The 17,106-nt window shown below is 40.7% G+C and overlaps 2 protein-coding genes across 3 annotated transcripts; both read right to left on the minus strand.

The window, feature by feature from the left end:
- Positions 1 to 279: 279 nt before the first annotated feature.
- LOC133454591 (hydroxycarboxylic acid receptor 3-like) lies at positions 280 to 2,277 on the minus strand. Its single transcript, XM_061733314.1, has one exon. The coding sequence runs from the start codon at positions 1,973 to 1,975 to the stop codon at positions 989 to 991; it is 987 nt and encodes a 328-aa protein (XP_061589298.1). The 5' UTR covers positions 1,976 to 2,277; the 3' UTR covers positions 280 to 988.
- An 880-nt stretch (positions 2,278 to 3,157) lies between these two features.
- denr (density-regulated protein) lies at positions 3,158 to 15,428 on the minus strand. 2 transcript variants are annotated; one of them, XM_061733843.1, is made up of 8 exons: positions 15,325 to 15,428; positions 14,012 to 14,124; positions 13,899 to 13,918; positions 13,699 to 13,785; positions 7,889 to 7,976; positions 7,477 to 7,593; positions 7,224 to 7,363; positions 3,158 to 3,466 (listed from the first exon to the last, which is right to left on the minus strand). In XM_061733843.1, the coding sequence occupies exons 2-8, from the start codon at positions 14,112 to 14,114 to the stop codon at positions 3,422 to 3,424; spliced, it is 600 nt and encodes a 199-aa protein (XP_061589827.1). In that variant the 5' UTR covers positions 14,115 to 14,124; positions 15,325 to 15,428; the 3' UTR covers positions 3,158 to 3,421. The 2 variants fall into 2 exon arrangements, with proteins under 2 accessions (XP_061589827.1, XP_061589826.1); XM_061733842.1 differs by having other exon boundaries at positions 15,243 to 15,389.
- Positions 15,429 to 17,106: the final 1,678 nt, after the last annotated feature.

Here is a 17,106-nt window from a genome sequence, read left to right on the forward strand (position 1 = left end):
TATATAATTAAACTTTATTCATCCCACTAGGGGAAATTAGTCATCTGCTTTTAACCCCATCACTAATTAGACTAGGGCCATTGGGCTGCAATTTTTCCAGCGCCAGGGGAGCAGTTTGGGTTAAGGGCCTTGCCCAAAAATAAAATTATCATAGCATACTCAAGATGGACAGCTGATGGCAGTGGTCAGGAGATCAGGGGTGATGATCAGGTTGGAATTGTAAAAAATAATTGCTTATCCAACCTTTAATCTAAAAATCAGACAAAGATTAACGCATGCATAATTAACAAGCTCTGCTTTATTTGTTATAATCTGGGAGCACAATTTTCTAAACAGTAAAAAAAAAAAAAGCCCTATCAAATGTGAATTAAATGTAATTGGAAAGTTGCATACAAAGGAAATTACATCAATTGATTCCTTTGCAGCACTGGAAAATGCACAAATTACAAATATATTTATTTATTTAACTTTCCAACATGGTTTACAGGTTTCAAATAATGTAAAATGAATGTAAAGTTTACAATATGTTGCCAGATAGGATGAAAAAGATGTAATCATGCAAAACCTTCCATTATGAAAAAAACAATTGTGTACATGTCAATAACTTCATGATTGAATACAAACTAAAATTGCATGCTTCACAGATCCCTAAATTCATTAAACGAAAAAAAAAAAGAAGCTGCTATTCACTTGTGAATTGTAACTATGAACTGTAATTGAGACGCTTCAAAATCCTTATACATCTCTTGATCTCTTTGCTACTGAAGTTGGTTGCTCACTGACACAACTTGAATTTAAAAATCCAACCGGACTCAAAACAGAGTTAAAGCAAGTCAACAGCACCACACTGCTACATATTAGTCAAGTAATTTTTGTTCTTAACAGCAGAACCTCTTTTCTAGTTTTTATTAGCTTTCAACAAATATCTTACTTACTTACTTACAAATATCTTTTCCAATATCATTGTGAAATATTCAAATTCATCACCTCAACCCCGTCTACCATCAACAGTAGATATGTTAGAGGACGCCGTCGTATCTTCGTCAATGCTTCTGCCCAGCATTTTGTTCAGGATCTTACTGAAGGTGCCGCTGAAGACCGGGCTTGAGAAATAATAGACAAGAGGGTTGAGGACGCTGTTGAAGTAGGTGAAACACACAGACGTGTAGAAGGCCAGGTTGGCCTCTTCAAAGTAGTGGCATTCATCATACCAAACCTTGAGGATCCACACAGCGACACGCGACACAGTGCTTGGGAAGAAGCAGATGATGAAGATGAGGGCCACCGCCAGGACAAACTGAACAGCTCGTTTGATCTTCCCCTGTTTGTCCACAGTCCTGTTGTTCAGCTGGCAGGTTATTCTGATGGTGCAAAAGGCCACGATGGCGGTGGGGAGGAAAAACTGGATGACATAGAAGGCATTGTGCCAGGTGGAGAGGGGAGTAAACCCCATGCAGATGTTGAAGCTCTCGCATTGTGTGCGGTTGTTATGGAAGTCGAAGTGCTGATCTGCGAGCAGGTGTCCAGTTGCGACAAAAATCAGACCCCAGAGGCCGAGTGACACTAACGCCGCGTAGCCCAGACCCAGGCGGTTGATCGGGTTCCGCGAGTGGACGATCTTGAAGTATCGGTCAACAGCCACGGCCGTGAGGAAGAAGATCCCTGCTGCACGGTTGGCTGCCAGCAGAAACAGGAGGATGCGACATGGAATATCACCGTAGATCCAGTTCTTACCGCGCCTGTAGTAGTCTGCCCTGAAGGGCAAGCAGAACAGGACGATGGAGTCTGCAACAGCCAGCTGAGTCAGGTACACCGAATTGGGTTTCCACGTGTCCATGTAGAAGATGAACATTGACAGGGCGACAAAGTTCCCCATCAGACCAATAATGAACTCCAGGATCAGTATTGGAGGCAAAAGCTGGTCCAGAAGTGGAGCTTCGAAGGGGCAACAAAGCTCGGGCTGTGTTTGATTCATTTTCTGACCCGTCAGTAAAGCATGAGCTCCTGCTATATACCGAGTCAATAAAAATACAATGAACAAGGCGTCCTTGTAAGGGGAATCATGTTTGCGCTCATGCAAAGGGCTCTCAGATAAACATGCTAATTCAAAGGCAGAATGAGCATCTGCACAGCGCGTTATCTACAGGGAAGTGGTATTGACCCAAAGGAACATGGAAACAATTGTAAATGTTATCTGCTGGGCAAGGTGCCTTCATTATAAAACTAATATACCGGGGGATTGGTTTACTCATGGGCACGTAGGAGGATGTTTGAAAAACAAGTAGCCTGAGGCCATCTAAGAGACTCATAAACCTGGGGCCGGATTCACAAAACATTCTTAAGAAAAAAAATCTTATGTGTAATTTTTTTTTTTTTTTTTTTTTTTTAAGTTCAGTCTTAAGAAGAAAAAAGAGAAGTCATATTCACCAAAGAAGTTCTTAAGTATTTTCTCGACTTTCTTCTTAAGAAAAAACTTAAGAATAAATGGTATTCTTGAAATAAAAGTTCTCAAATTTGTTCGTGACTTTTTTCTTAACTTTAAGACAACCTTGACCTGTCTTAAAATTTCTTCTGTGAAAAGGTAAGCCTCTAATATCACCTTTTTCAACACATTTTAGACAAGTTTAGACTAGTAGGTCATAGTTTGGGGATATACTTAGTAATTAATTACACAAAGAGCCTGTTAACTGTTTAGCATGTTAGTTACCATGGTAGTTAATTATTAATTTTCCCCAATAGTATTTTTTTTCGCACATTAATCTCATCCACCATAACCTCAAGCTCCTGCCTTGAAAAGTTCCTGCATCTCTTTTTCTCCTTCTCCATGTTTAGTGAGTGACTGACGGTTAAGACGCAAACTACCTGTATATATGTTGTTTGTTGGCGCGTGCAATGCAATATTAAGTTCTTAAGTAGGGAAAATAAGAATAAAAATAAGAAATTCGTAAGAAATGACAGTTCTTAAGAAAATATTGAGGAATTGCACTTAAGAACTTTCTTATGAACTTCTTAATTTTAGATCTTAAGACATTTCTTAAGATTGTTCTTAGGAACATATTGGTGAATCCGACCCCTGGTGTTTAATCAGAACCCTGAAGAATCTCCTTCTCCATCCTGAAAACCAGACAAAGACAAGCTTAAAGAAAACACTTGAGCGTACAGGCGAAAAACTGAAATTTATTAGCCTACAGTTTGAGTGAAGAACATTTGTGAAGGTTTCAGGTCAGACCACGCCTTTGGCAATCAAGAGAAAGCAGCTATCAACTAAAAAACCATTAAATCCAATGCCAAGCGAGTGGCCAAGTCTGCAGATTTTATGTACAGTAAATAAAATAAGTATAAAATGACTTAATGTGTACATTTGGCCAAGTTGTTGCTGTTACAGGTCACATCCATTTCATTCAAAGTGCATATTTGGTCTTCACTTCTTCACTTCACCCAGATCGTCAATGCTGTCATCATCCACCTGCGGATAAACAGATTGAAAGAACAGATTGAACTCAGTATCGCTAAAATGTTTTTTATACTTTCTGAGCTGAATAAAAGCAGTTTTTCTTAAAGTTCCATTTTAAACAAAACACAACTCTCTTTAAAGCCATTTTGTGTAGCAACATCACTTCTGACCACCTTGGTACAGATCCACCGTCTTCACTGAATGCCATGTGAAGAGTAGGGACGGTCTGGCATGTCTTGCAAATTACAAGTAGACGTCTTTCCATCTTACACCAGGGACAAACGCACAAATTTTCTTGCATGACACTGAACCCATGTTGTCAGAAGTGATACCGCAACTTTAAGGTTAAAGGCTATACGTTTAAAACAAACTGTTGGAAGTTAAGAAATCTTGAAAAAATCTCTTCATTTAAGGAAAGTCAAACCAGGCACGAAGCAGGAACTATTGAAATGCATCATGGTGATGTCAAGTACCAAATATTATCACCAACTTCAAAAACACCTGAAATACCAATTCAATACATGTTGCCAACCTACCACTAATGCTAATAGCTAGCTCAGTCCATAGAAAGTTAGCTTTGCTCGAAGGCAAAAAAGAAAAATGACCATTGTGATTAGCCAACTGAGTTTGTACTGAGGTGTTTGCTTCACTAAGCCCGGAAGCATGACAATCACAGATGAACAGCTATTTGAACAGCTAACCCATGGATGAGCAAACTGTCAATCATATTAGAAATAAATGTATTGCTTGATTTAAGCTCTCCTGGCGTGTTACAAAAAAAAAAAAAAAAAAAAAAAATCTACCTCCCTCTGACTTGTCATGGGTGTGATATCAAAAGTTTGAGACCCAAAAAGCAATTTGAATCAGGGTGTAAATATGGTTATTTCTGCTCGAAAGTTAGACATTTTAACATTTTGCAGCCTGCATCTAGCAGTCAGTCGAGGAACTGCAACAGATCTTACTACTGCATGAGCCTCAGCCCAGAAGATGGTTGGTGCTTGGCTCAGATCAACCATTGACTCACATGCACATCAATCAACAAGTGTGATTCACATTAGGTGACACTGAACGGGGGAGGGAGTCGCACACGAGGAGAGAACAGGTTTGGTCAAGAACAGCACAAGAGAGAATTAGTATGTGTGCGAGGTTGACCAACTGAGATGTGACGCAAAGAGAAAGAAAAAAAATTGTATGCCAACTTCTCCGGGAAGAAAAATGTTGGATTTTATTTGCCAATTTGTTACTCAAAATAAAAATCACCACATGAGGGAGGTCTCCAGTACGTTGTCCTCCCATAACAGCCAAAATAAACAGAAGCATGTAGGTGACAATATAACATCCATCCATCCATTTTCTTCCGCTTATCTTGGGGCAGGTCGCAGGGACAGTAACCTAAGCAGGGATGCCCAGACTTCCCAGGCCAAAAGGAGAGATATTATCCCTTCAGCATGTCCTGGGTCTTCCCTGGGGCTCCCCCCAATGGGACACGCCTGGAAAAACTGCCCGGGGCAGCGTCCAGGAGGCATCCTCACCAGATGCTCGAGCCACCTTATCTACCTTCTCCCGATGCAGAGGAGCAGCAGCTCTATTCTGAGCCCGTCCTCTGCATCACTGAGCTTCTCCTTCTACCTCCAAGGGAGAGTCCGGCAAACACCCTGAGGAGGAAGCTGATTTCCACTACTTGTATCCGTGATTGCGTTCTTGCAGTCTCATGACCATGGGTGAGGGTAGGAACCTAGACCGACTGGTAAATCGAGAGCTTCGCCTTTTGGCCCAGCTCCTTTACCACGACAAAACGATGCAGCTCATTGCGGACGCCGCACCGATCCGCCTATGCAATATATCTAAGGACACTATATAACTTTAGAACAGGGGTGTCAAACTCATTTTGCTTGGCGGGCCGGATTTGACTAATTTTTTTCTCGCGGGCCGCACGCTCAAAATAACAAAAAGATTTTTTTTTTTTTTTTTTTTTTACTATTGTTATCTAATCTCGTATCAGTTTAGTTACTTTTAAAGGAAATATGCACTTTGTTTACACTCTAATTATGTAAAATATATTTCTTCAGGATCTTTTCTTGAAATTTCTCCTTTTTTTTCAAATTATGTAAGATACTTTTAATATCATTTTACAAAGATAAACAGAAACAAGTTTGTTTTTATAGGAAATTTAATTAAAAGCAAAATCTTTCTTATTACATCCGAGAGTGTTTCTTTGTGATTTAAAGATTTTTCCAGTACAATTAAGTGTATTTATTTTTAAAAATTGGCGCGGATATTTACGCCAGTGCGCCGAAAAAGTCAGCACGTCTCTTTTAACTGTTTTACTTTGTCACTATCCTCGTATTCAAAACTGAAATTCTCTGAATAAATATCTTCTATCATCTTTTTTAGCAGTGATATTTTCCCTGCGAAAATATATAATAGTAGTCAGTTAATAAAAATAAACGACCGTCTACAAAGAAATAAAATCGGCAAATGCATTCTAGAAAACTAAAAAAATGTCAAACTGCTCTCTTTGTGGAATAACGATGGATTTGTAGAAGAAATATATTATCGGATATGCTGCGATTCATGGCAATTATTTATGCCTTCCTTTTTAGTAAATTAACATTTCATTTTTTTGCGTTGGGAACTTCTCGCGGGCCGTATGAAAATCTCTCTCGGGCCGCATGAGGCCCGCGGGCCGCACATTTGACACCCCTGGTTTAGAACAGTGGTCTCCAACTCTGGTCCTCAAGATCTACTGTCACGCATGTTTTGGATGTTTCCCGGCCTCAGCAGACCTGATTCCAATTAACAGTCCTCATTAGCTTGTTATCAAGGTCTGCACAGTTCTGTTGTTGACACAGCTCCTTGTATCATGGTGTGCTGAAGCAGAGTAGCATCTAAAACATGCAGGACAGTGGATCTCGAGGACTAGGGTTGAAGACCACTGCTTTAGATAATAACGGGAGTTGTTCAGGCTCAGCTGTAGGGGGTGCTGTGGAGCAGGGGCTCCATGAACAGCAGCAGATGGATCCAATGACACATCAATAGTCTTTTTATGGGAACAGGCAGGGCGCTGCGTTTTTACTTGTGCTCTGCAGAGACCGATTAAACCCTGACTCAGACTACCTGCTCAACCTCAACCAATCATTATTGCAATTTTTTTAATACTGCTGTACTTACTAACTACTTATAATTAGAGAAAATAAATAAATTAATAAAGATAGTAGTAAAAATGTAAAAGAAAGCTCTCTCTTCCAACTGTGTGCCTTTGTTGATTTGCATGGGTTTTCTGCCCCCACGTGGAGACCTCCGGTATCACACGTACTGCCTGCCTTTAACTGAAATAATAAAAGTTTACAGCCCCAACGCTCCTGAACCATCGGTCAAACTACAAGTATATTCCAGTCCTTAAAATACCAGGATACGCGTTTCCGTTCACATCCCTCAACACATCTCAAGCCCTGCAGTACAAGTGCGTCCTTAGTGGTATTCTTTTCAAAAATGTAATCTACTTTGAGGAATATATAGTTTGTGTGTCCACCTTCACATTTCATTATTTAAAAGGATGCAGAATCTCATAAACCCAAACTTATCCTGCAGATAAACTATTTCCTTTTATCGAAAAAAAAATAAATAAAATCTACAAACTAGATCTCTCTCTGATCAAGTGAAAACAAAGATGATGGAAAAGAAAGAAAAGAAAAAATTATTATAAACTATTTTGAGCTACTTGACAGGTATGACAAACGTTTACACGCTAAACATTTTCTCGGCTTACCTCAGGCCACTTCTCTTGAATGACATCGATTATGTCATCTGTAAAATCTCCCTGAATGATTATTTCATCGTCAGCAGTAACTGAGGCACCACAAGAGAATTTCTGGGCGAAGAACCGCTGAGCCTCTTTAAGTTCAATATCTGCAGGATTTAACAACAGGATTCACGTTTAGAATGAAGCATTAATAGATTGATCATCAACAATCTGCGATAACGAGACGACAAGAACAAGAAGAAACCAGGAGACTTCTCACCAAATGTTGCCAGACCGCACACCCGTGTTACGTATTTCTTCTTGGCTCTTGGGATTTTTGCTATTGTAACTTTCTGAGGCACTGTCTTCTTTTTCTGTTTGATCTGGCCTCTTCCTCCTGAAAAACACAGTGAAGTAAGCTTAGTAAGAGATTCACATTTTCGTACATCCATCAGTGCCGGCAGATGCAGACGGCTGCGTTGAGGAACCGTCCCAGCTGCTCAGCTTCTGCTCACAGAAAATCTGATGACTATTGTTATGCACTTAACAGTTTTGGGTTTGTCAGTGATGAAAGTGATTCACAAAAACAATCCCTGGGCTGCACACTTTTAACAAACGTTGTCTCCACAGAGAAAGAAAAAACCTAAAGAAATTAGTCATAAAAAATTCCCCTGTGATATCTAACAAGATACCTCTCTTCTGTTTCTTCTTCTCCTCCTCTTCACCTGCGGGAGGAGCTTCTCCAGTGCCGGATTCTTGCTTGGGTGCGTTTGCTTTCGGACCAGTGGGGCAGAAAGAAAATGGAAATAAAATTAAAACCAAATTGAGCAGAAATGTGTATCTACATGTGTATTTAAAGAAAATACTTTGATGGATAACCTTTCAGAAATATGAGGGGAATAAATAAAAGGTTGTCAGGCCTTCAGAGCAAGTTTTACTCTTAATATCCCCAAAAAATTAATTTATCATGAGGTTTTCCTTGTTACATAACCGTCAGAACTACAGTATGTAGCTGAGGCGAGGCACGTAAAAACAAACAAGAAAAAAAAAAACACAAAAAAAAGATACATTTTCATTATTTGGTTGAAGATCTTTTCTTATCTTGCTTTCAGTCCAACTCCATAGGTAAACAGAGTCCCTCCCAGACTACAGAGCCCCTCCCAGATGACAGAGCTTACCACTCTCTCTCCCAGGGAGAGTCCAGACTCTCTGCAGTAGGGGTGCAACTAACGACTATTTTAATAGTCGACTAGTCACCGACTATTGAAACGATTAGTCGACTAATCGGATAATTAGTAATTTTTTTTTAATTTAGTATGAGGTTGCTTTAAAGGAGACTTATTATGAAAAACATGTTTTTTCTTGCTTTAACATATATAAAGTGGTCTCCCCTCAGCCTGCCAAGGAGGAAAGCAACCAAATTCTGCAGTGTCTGTACAGCCGCCCGGATGAGCCATCCAGTGTGATGTGACTTCTACTAGTCGTTCAGATTCTGCTCCCTTTCGTTACGTAACCAAAATGCAATTTGCATCGGTTGGCCTCCGATGCGTGAAACCACGCCCACAACTAACTCTGGCCGGAACAACAACTAACTTCGCCGGCCGGAGCTTCCGCCATTTTTTCGTAGCGGTGTATCGCGCCATTCAGGCAGCCAATCAGCACAGAGCCTCATTATCATAGCCTCCCCGCCCACTCAGAATCCCGCATAGAGAAGGAGGTTAGAAACTGGGAAGACATGGCTCAGAGGCTGAATTTATAATTTATTTAGCAAAAACAATCACAAGCTTGTTTTTAAGACATTCAAGGCCTGTTTAAAATAGGTATTAGATGCCATAATAGGTCCCCTTTAATTATGTGGCAAATGATAATAAACACAAGAAAAATGGGCACTAGAGCCCTGCTATAGCGGGACTGTTTTCTTCATCCTGCTCCCGCCCGCATCCGCAAAACTCTGAGAATTCATGCCTGCAAGGCGAACAATAATAGAGATGCTTTGATTTAGTGTCTTCTCCCGTCCCGCAAGAGAAATGTCCAAACAAATCTATCTAATTTAATGTTAACATGATCATTGTGGAGCTTGATGAATAATTGACAGTTCATAGGTCACCTGACTGAAAGTTAGATGCAAATCCATCATTGTCATCATCGCACAAGCTTTTTCGCCTTTCGCGCTGCATCAATTATGATGAGGTCATAGCAACGAGAGTAGCTGTGAGTGGCTCAAATAATACTAATAACATGAACTAAACAAAGTTAACGAATGAAACAAATTAATTTAACAAATCGAAATAGGCTTAATACCAAGGCGAGTCCGTTTCGTTCAACACTCCCGACGTGCTTTCTCTTCAAATGCATTACTGACGTGCTCCCGTGAAAAGCAAGGTCAGCTTTGCAAACCTTGCAAGTCATCTTTTTATTCGCCGTATCGAGGCTAAAATGCTCCCAAACTTTTGAAGTTTTATTACCCGCAGCTGCGCTGAGACGCTATCGTGCATGCGCGACTCTCAGCAGAGATTGTATTGAAGTGATATGCCTCACTCCATTGGAAACACACGTCTGGCGACAATTGTCTACAATGGAATTCATTGTCGACAATTTTGATTAACGATTTTTGTAGACAACGTTGACGAATCGTTGCAGCCCTACTCTGCAGACAAGACTCATTCTACCCACAATCTCCTTTCAGTCACCCCGGCTGCTCGTGACATTAGTTGAGGATAGAAAGATAGATTGACGTATACAGAGGGCTTCACTTTTCACCTCAGCTCTGTCTTCACCACAGCACATCCCCACAGACTGTAAACGCTCAACCAATCTGGCACTCAAGTCCTCCCCTGGTCATGAACAAAACACTGAGATGCATAAACTCCTCCACCTGAGGCAGTGACTCACTCCCAGCCCAGAGAAGACATCCCACCATGGGCGGCGGGTAATAAAGGCTAGGGAAGGCTAAGCCTCCCCAAATACAATGCCAGGTATTTTGCAAAAATGATATAATATGTGCGCAACATTAATAAAAAGCTGCAATATTGAATGTGTGTTGTTGCTGCTTCAGCTCCCCTAGTGACAATGTGGTGATAATTCAGCAAGGCTTTGGTTAAAAAGAATTATAAGTAGCCAGTCACACCCCCCTGGTCTGCGGACCGCTCAGGTGATCAGAACCGCAAATGTTGTTTGTAAACATCCGCATTTTTGTCCGCCAATTACAAATGCACAGCCAGCAGCGCTCCTTTCAAAACACAACACAAAGCTCCAAGTCAAGACCAAGATGGATATACGTTCATTTGTTTTAAACCAAAAGAGAAACAGACACAAAACATTGCCAACAGCTGTGCTACCAGTGACAGTGAGTCGGAGGAGAGCGACTGCACCGCTGCACCGCCTGCAGCCACCGCGTCAGCGACCCCCCCAGTGTCTAACACCGGCTCGATTCAATTCATCCTGGTGACTGGCGTGGTGTCGCTGTACTGCAGATATTGGTCAAATTATGCTCAAATCATTGTTACGCAACTGTTTTGGGTGAAAAAAAAACTCTAAAAATGTTTGCGCACCCGCGCTTTGCGAAGATTCCTCCCTATATATAGCTTCACCAAATAATTCAATCACCCGCCGCCTATGCATCCCACACTTTTCCTTCCTGCCAGCCCAATTTGCTGCCCAGCCTGTAAGGCGACTGGTCCAGGGCCACATGAAACCATTTTTAGTTAAACAGAGTGGATTTCCTGCAAGGCCACTCCCAGAAGGGACACAATATACAGCAGGTGGAGTCCCACCACCCTTTTTAATGGGAGTTCTGCAACTCATCCAAATTAGCAAAGATTAAATCATGAGACTATGAAAATTAACCCCACCATGCCCATTGGCTTCGCCTAGAAATTCTGTCCATAAATGAAATGTTGACAAGATGCAGCCTTCGGTGTCCAATTCCCACCTGGAATTAATCCAAATGATGTACCAATGTGGAGCAAGCTCTCGCTTCCTTTATACAGCTACTGAATGGCTCGTACAAACTGACCCAGTATCTTATACTCCCTTGAGCACGCCCCAATAGACAAGTTTTACGCGCCAAGACCTGGGCGCTGCCATTACCCTACACAAATGCATTTCATTTCCGCCGGAAGTGGTTTGCGCAGCGTCTACCGGTGCAAACACAGCAGCGTGGATTTGTCGTTTAAACCTTATGTCAATCAGGTTTGTAAAATAGCATTTTTCCATCTCCATAATATTGCAAAGATTAGGAAAATCCTCTTGCAGAGTGATGCAGAAAAACTAGTTCATGCGTTTGCATCTTCTAGACTAGATTACTGTAATGTGTTATTAGCAGGATGTCAAAGTAATTTGCTGAATAGGCTCCAGCTGATCCAAGATGCAGCAGCACGAGTACTGACAGGAATCAGCAGGAGAGACCACGTCTCTCCTGTGTTAGCGTCGCTCCATTTGCTACCCGTAAAATTCAGAATCCAATTTAATCTCCAAGGACGTTCTCTAGGTAGTGTAAACTCTAGTGTGTTAGAGTCAGTAGTCATAGTTGCAGCTATAGAACAAGACTATAATAGTGAGTCTCAAATATAGCTTCGCGGTAGATATGCTGCTATAGGCCTATGCTGCAGGGGGACACCGACATGATCCACTGGGCGGTGCCTCTCACCCTTCTTCTCCTCTCCCCTTCCTCTCTTCTCCATTTCCATTTTAATTTATTATAAGTATCTCATAGCTATCATTTTTGTCCATCGCTCCTGTAGTTTCTTGTGCTGGCCCCCCTTTTTTCTCTTTTGTGCATGTTTGCAGGCCGGAGCTTCGGGAGCTGCGTGCTGGCCTGTGGCCTGCGGTCCCCACCCCCGGTCATCCCGCTGCTGCTTCCACCTGCCTGCTGTGTGCTGCTGACGTCCCCGACCCCACCAGTCTGGCCTTCGGCAGGAGGGTCCCCCCTTATGAGCCTGGTCCTGCTCAAGGTTTCTTCTCTCCTAAAGGGGAGTTTTTCCTTGCCACTGTTTGGCTTAAGGCTTTTCTCCCACTAGGGGAGTTTTTACCTGCCATTGTTTATGTAATAATTGCTCGGGGGTCATGTTCTGGGTCTCTGGAAAGCGTCTAGAGACAACATCTGTTGTATTAGATGCTATACAAATAAAATTTAATTGAATGTATTATATCATACGACATGTTATGAGGTAAGGGAACTGTCAATTTAATTTGTGCACATATATCAAATGTGTGCAATTATTCTACAGTTGTGCATAAATAAAAATTTTGTAAACATTTGTTTAAGTCAAATCATACATATAATATATAGTGTGTATTTTCTCTGTGCGAATACCACTCATAAAGTTACAACTTTACAAGATTTTGAATACAGATTGCAGTTTTATGGGTGAGTTTTCTTCATTGTGAATACGAATCTGAAAGGGCGCTTTTTTGTCCCATCTCCAAAACCATCAACTGCCTTAGCAAAATACCAGTAGCAATGTTAGTGTATGACAACTTCTTCATAATTAACAGTATTGTCAGCTCCATAGCTAAAGTTGCTGAACTTACCCTCAGATTCAAGTCTGCGTTTGTTTCTCTGGGGGGGAGGCAGTGTCCGCCGGGTGAGTTTACGCCTCTTTGGCTGGGGAGAGCGATTGTAACCCAACCACAACTCAGGGAAAGGATTATCCTTTGTTGGTTTTTTGTCAACAAAGTGATGAACAGACAAAAATGTTGCGGGGTGGTTTTTTTTAGATTCAATGCCTTCAGCCAGGTCCTTGATTCCGAGTTGGTATCAGGCTTGCGAAAAAAAGTAAACAACAGAGCGCATGGACATTGCCTCTTCGTAGCAGGTTTGTGGTCGTAGCACTCTATCTAACCACTCGTTCAGGTGCTTTCTCGAGTTCTTACTACCAACCACTGCACACGTCGTTCCCGAACCATCCATGTAGTTGCTATATCCTCTTTGTCAGTGCTATGTCGGCACAACGCCAGTGCTAGCTAGCAATACAGAACTAGTCCACCAGAACGGAAGTGGATTGCATTGACGGGAGGAATTCAGGAAGTAGAGTGGAAACGGCTCAAAAACTTGTCTATAGATCATTCCAAAAGAGACGCTCAAATACCTCCTTCAAGTCCACAAGACATGTGCATCAACTGGACAAACTCCTATGCCCCCTTCAGGACCCTAGCCGGAGTATGGAGCTGAAGCTCCTAACCAGATGCCTGGGGCACCTCATCTGTCTCCTCCCGATGTGGAGCAGCAGCTCTACTCTGAGCTCCTTGTGGATGTCTGAACTTCTCTTCTTATCTCTAAGGGAATGTCCAGATACCTCCAAAAGAATTTTTTTTCCACTTGCATCCGGGGTCTAGTTCTTTTGGTCATGAGCTACAGCTCGGGACCATAGGCAGAATTTCTCCAGTCGATACATGCATATATTTTTTTAAGCTCAATTATCGAGTAAGTTGCATCTACAGTTCAGCACTTTAAACTTTGAAGAGCGTGAACAACAGTGTTTTAAAAATTTGAGGGACACTCACCTAGGGTCATCCTGGCAAAAATATCTGGAAAGTTCTTCTCAAGCCACTGCCTACACTTGGCTGGCTCAGGCATGTACTCACAGTACTGCAGACACAACAGTTCAGACTCACAACTCTGAAGAGGAAATGTCTCCAACAGCTTATTTCCAGTTAAATGGATTAAAAAAAAAAATATGCATTTCATCTGATAAAACTCACCTCTGTGGGCAGGGAGCAAACTGCAGGGAAAAACCAATGAGAAAACTCAGGTAAGAGGTATGAAGGTAAACATGGATACATGGAAAAGTTAATCAGAGTTTAAAAGGTTGTACCTCCACAATAAAGTACTTTTATTGGGTACTTTGAGTCGCTGTCGGTGCGTCTGTGCTCTGGCTTGCTTTCCAAAGACCCAGGTTCCATGTCAGTAGTAGCCATCGTTAATTATCTGGATAAAAGACCCCCCCCCAAAAAAATCACAATAAGATTAAACACGCAAGGACACTAATGGTAGTTTGTGACCTATGTTCAGTTTACAGTTTTTATTTTTATTTTTTTAAAGATTGTGTGGCTCTAGTGGCCTTTATTCAGAGTTTAGACAGGAAAGGGGTGTAGGTAGAGAGAGAGAGAGCGAGAGAGGGCGAGGATGACATGCAGCAAAAGGCTGCAGCCCGGGACTCAAACCTGCGACAGCTGCAGGACTGTATCCTCAGTACATGGGCTTCTTGCTCATAATGGACAACATGATCTTGTGCATGATATTGCAAATATGAACGTTTAAATACATGGTGCAACCCTAACCATACACTCACATAAGCATATTTGACGCAGAAACTGAAGACGAATTCCCAATTTGCATATACAAAAATATTAAATTCGTTATCAGAAACTGAAGTTGGTGTGAAATAAATCTCCAGTATTTCATCATTCTAGTCTCCCATGCCATTTAATCTATATATAGATGACATGTATATACTAAATATAATACATGACACACAGGCAGCAAATCCTAATCCTAAAAAGCAGGCTTGTACCAGTGTAAAATGATCAACCATGGGTCTCATGTGGGATTATTTCAACACTGAAGTGGAGACATGCAGCCTTTAGCTTTTAACACGCGGCTGCGCTATTTAACAGCCCCACGCCTAATCTATCGATTCATGCACATGACGTTCACTACGTGTGTGTCAATAGGAAAACCTTGCTCAGATCCAGTTAAAATAGCGATGCTGCGTGCAGCTTGTTGGAGGATTTTTCATTCATCATGTTACGTTTGACTAAACACAACCTGCATAAATGCTGCGTTCCATTTGTCCTCGGAAGTCGGAATTTCCCAGTTCTTAGTCGGAATTTTCAACTGGAACGCCCCTCGAAGTGGGATTTCCTACTGGGAAAGTGGGAGAAGCTTCACCAACCCCCGAGTTACCATTCAAAGATGGCTGCCATTCCCAGTTCCCAGTTCCGATTTCCGAGGTAAATGGAACGCAGCATTAGCTCCCAGGGCTAACCGAGCTAACGCGTGCTAACTGTCCGCCAAAGTACTGCAGGAACCGTCCCGTTACCTACCTCACACACTTTACTCTAAAACGGTTGTCTTTTTCAGGAGAAAAATCGGTTGCATTATTGACTTTTAGCATGTCATTCTTACTGAATCGAGGTGTCGTTGGCGTACTTTGAGCACGCCTAGTACATCGTCTTGTTTAGTTGTCGGGGTGGATTTCAGCGAGCCGCAGCGCCACCTGCTGCCTCGGAGCGGGATCGACCGAGGAGCCGCCAAGTAGATGCGCTTTTTCTTTTAATGTACGTACAGTACTCAGACCTGGATTAATTCAGTGCATAGCTGTCAAGTTTGGGATTTAATAAAAATAGTAACAGCCCAATTACATTGGTATATTTTAGTATATATAGCCATTTATATTTAATATTCATGCTGCCTCACTCTGCTGCACCTCTCACTTTTTTATTTCTTTTGTACAATTTAAATTTTTTATCTTGTATTTTTGCATAATTCTTGCCTGTAGAAATTGTAAATAGGTCATACTTATTCTCACTACCTCAAACTGCTGCACCTTAAAATGTTTATAATTTTTGTACATAGAAATTCCACATTGTCTATTTTCTATTTGTCTATTGTTCATTTGTTTATTGTTCACCTTATACCATAGAGAGCGAAACTACCGGAGTCAAATTCCTTGTTGGACAATGTTCGAACCTGGCCAATAAAGCTGATTCTGATTCTGATTCTGATTCTATATGACTCTGGAGGTGATATATGACAACATTCCGACTCAAGTGTTTACTAGTATAACTTGTGACTACTACTGGAATTGCTAATTATTGATCTAAGAAATAACTATTAATCTCTAGATAACCCATCTCGGTTTCGTTCTCACTTTATTTTCTTATTTAAGTTTACATTCATTGCACTACTACTACGTTTATGTCACTATATTAGTATCTTTTTATTTATTTACTATTTTTTTTTATTTTATTATTATTATTTGTTTTATTTTTTGTTTATTTTTATTTATTTTTTTCTATTCCCAAAGGAAACTTAATGATGATAACCATTGGGGGAGGGATGGGGAGAGGGAGAAAAAAAAAAAAGGTATGTTCATCTGTTTTGCTCTGTATTGTGGAAACAATCTGCCAATAAAAACATATATCAAAAAAAAAAAAAAAAGGTTTTGGATTTAAAAATACGGGAAATTTTCCACCAACCGAGGTCCAGTATCTTACATTTTAAGACGGATTTATGAGAAATCCAAAATAACTACCTGTCAACCACTTACAAACTACCATTATGTGCTCAGAATCTGACAGGCCGACCCTCGTTGACACTGAAATGCTGTGGACATTCATATGTGTGTAATTCCTATAATAGAGCCTCAATGAAAACACAAAGGGGAATTAAAGCACATTTATTTATTTTAAATATGTTCAGTTTATATACAGGACTGTCTCAGAAAATTAGAATATTGTGATAAAGTTCTTTATTTTCTGTAATGCTATTAAAAAAACAAAAATGTCATACATTCTGGATTCATTACAAATCAACTGAAATATTGCAAGCCTTTTATTATTTTAATATTGCTGATTATGGCTTACACTTTAAGATTCCCAGAATATTCTAATTTTTTGAGATAGGATATTTGGATTTTTTAAAGCTGTAAACTAGGGCTGGGCGATATATCGAGATTTTAATATATATCGATATATTTTCAAACGCGATATGGTACGAGACAATATAATTTATATCGATTATTAAAAAAAAATATATATATATTTTTTTTTTTAGGATTTTGATATAGCTTATTTTGTGACAAATGGAATTGAATGTTTTATTTGAGATTTGCACAAATGTTTTGTTATTTGCACAACTGTCAACCTCAGTGGAAAAGTCTGCCTGTTACTGTCTACATTGTATTAA

This window comes from Cololabis saira, chromosome 11 (assembly GCF_033807715.1).
Source record: "Cololabis saira isolate AMF1-May2022 chromosome 11, fColSai1.1, whole genome shotgun sequence".
In the NCBI taxonomy this organism is placed as follows: Eukaryota; Metazoa; Chordata; class Actinopteri; order Beloniformes; family Belonidae; genus Cololabis; species Cololabis saira.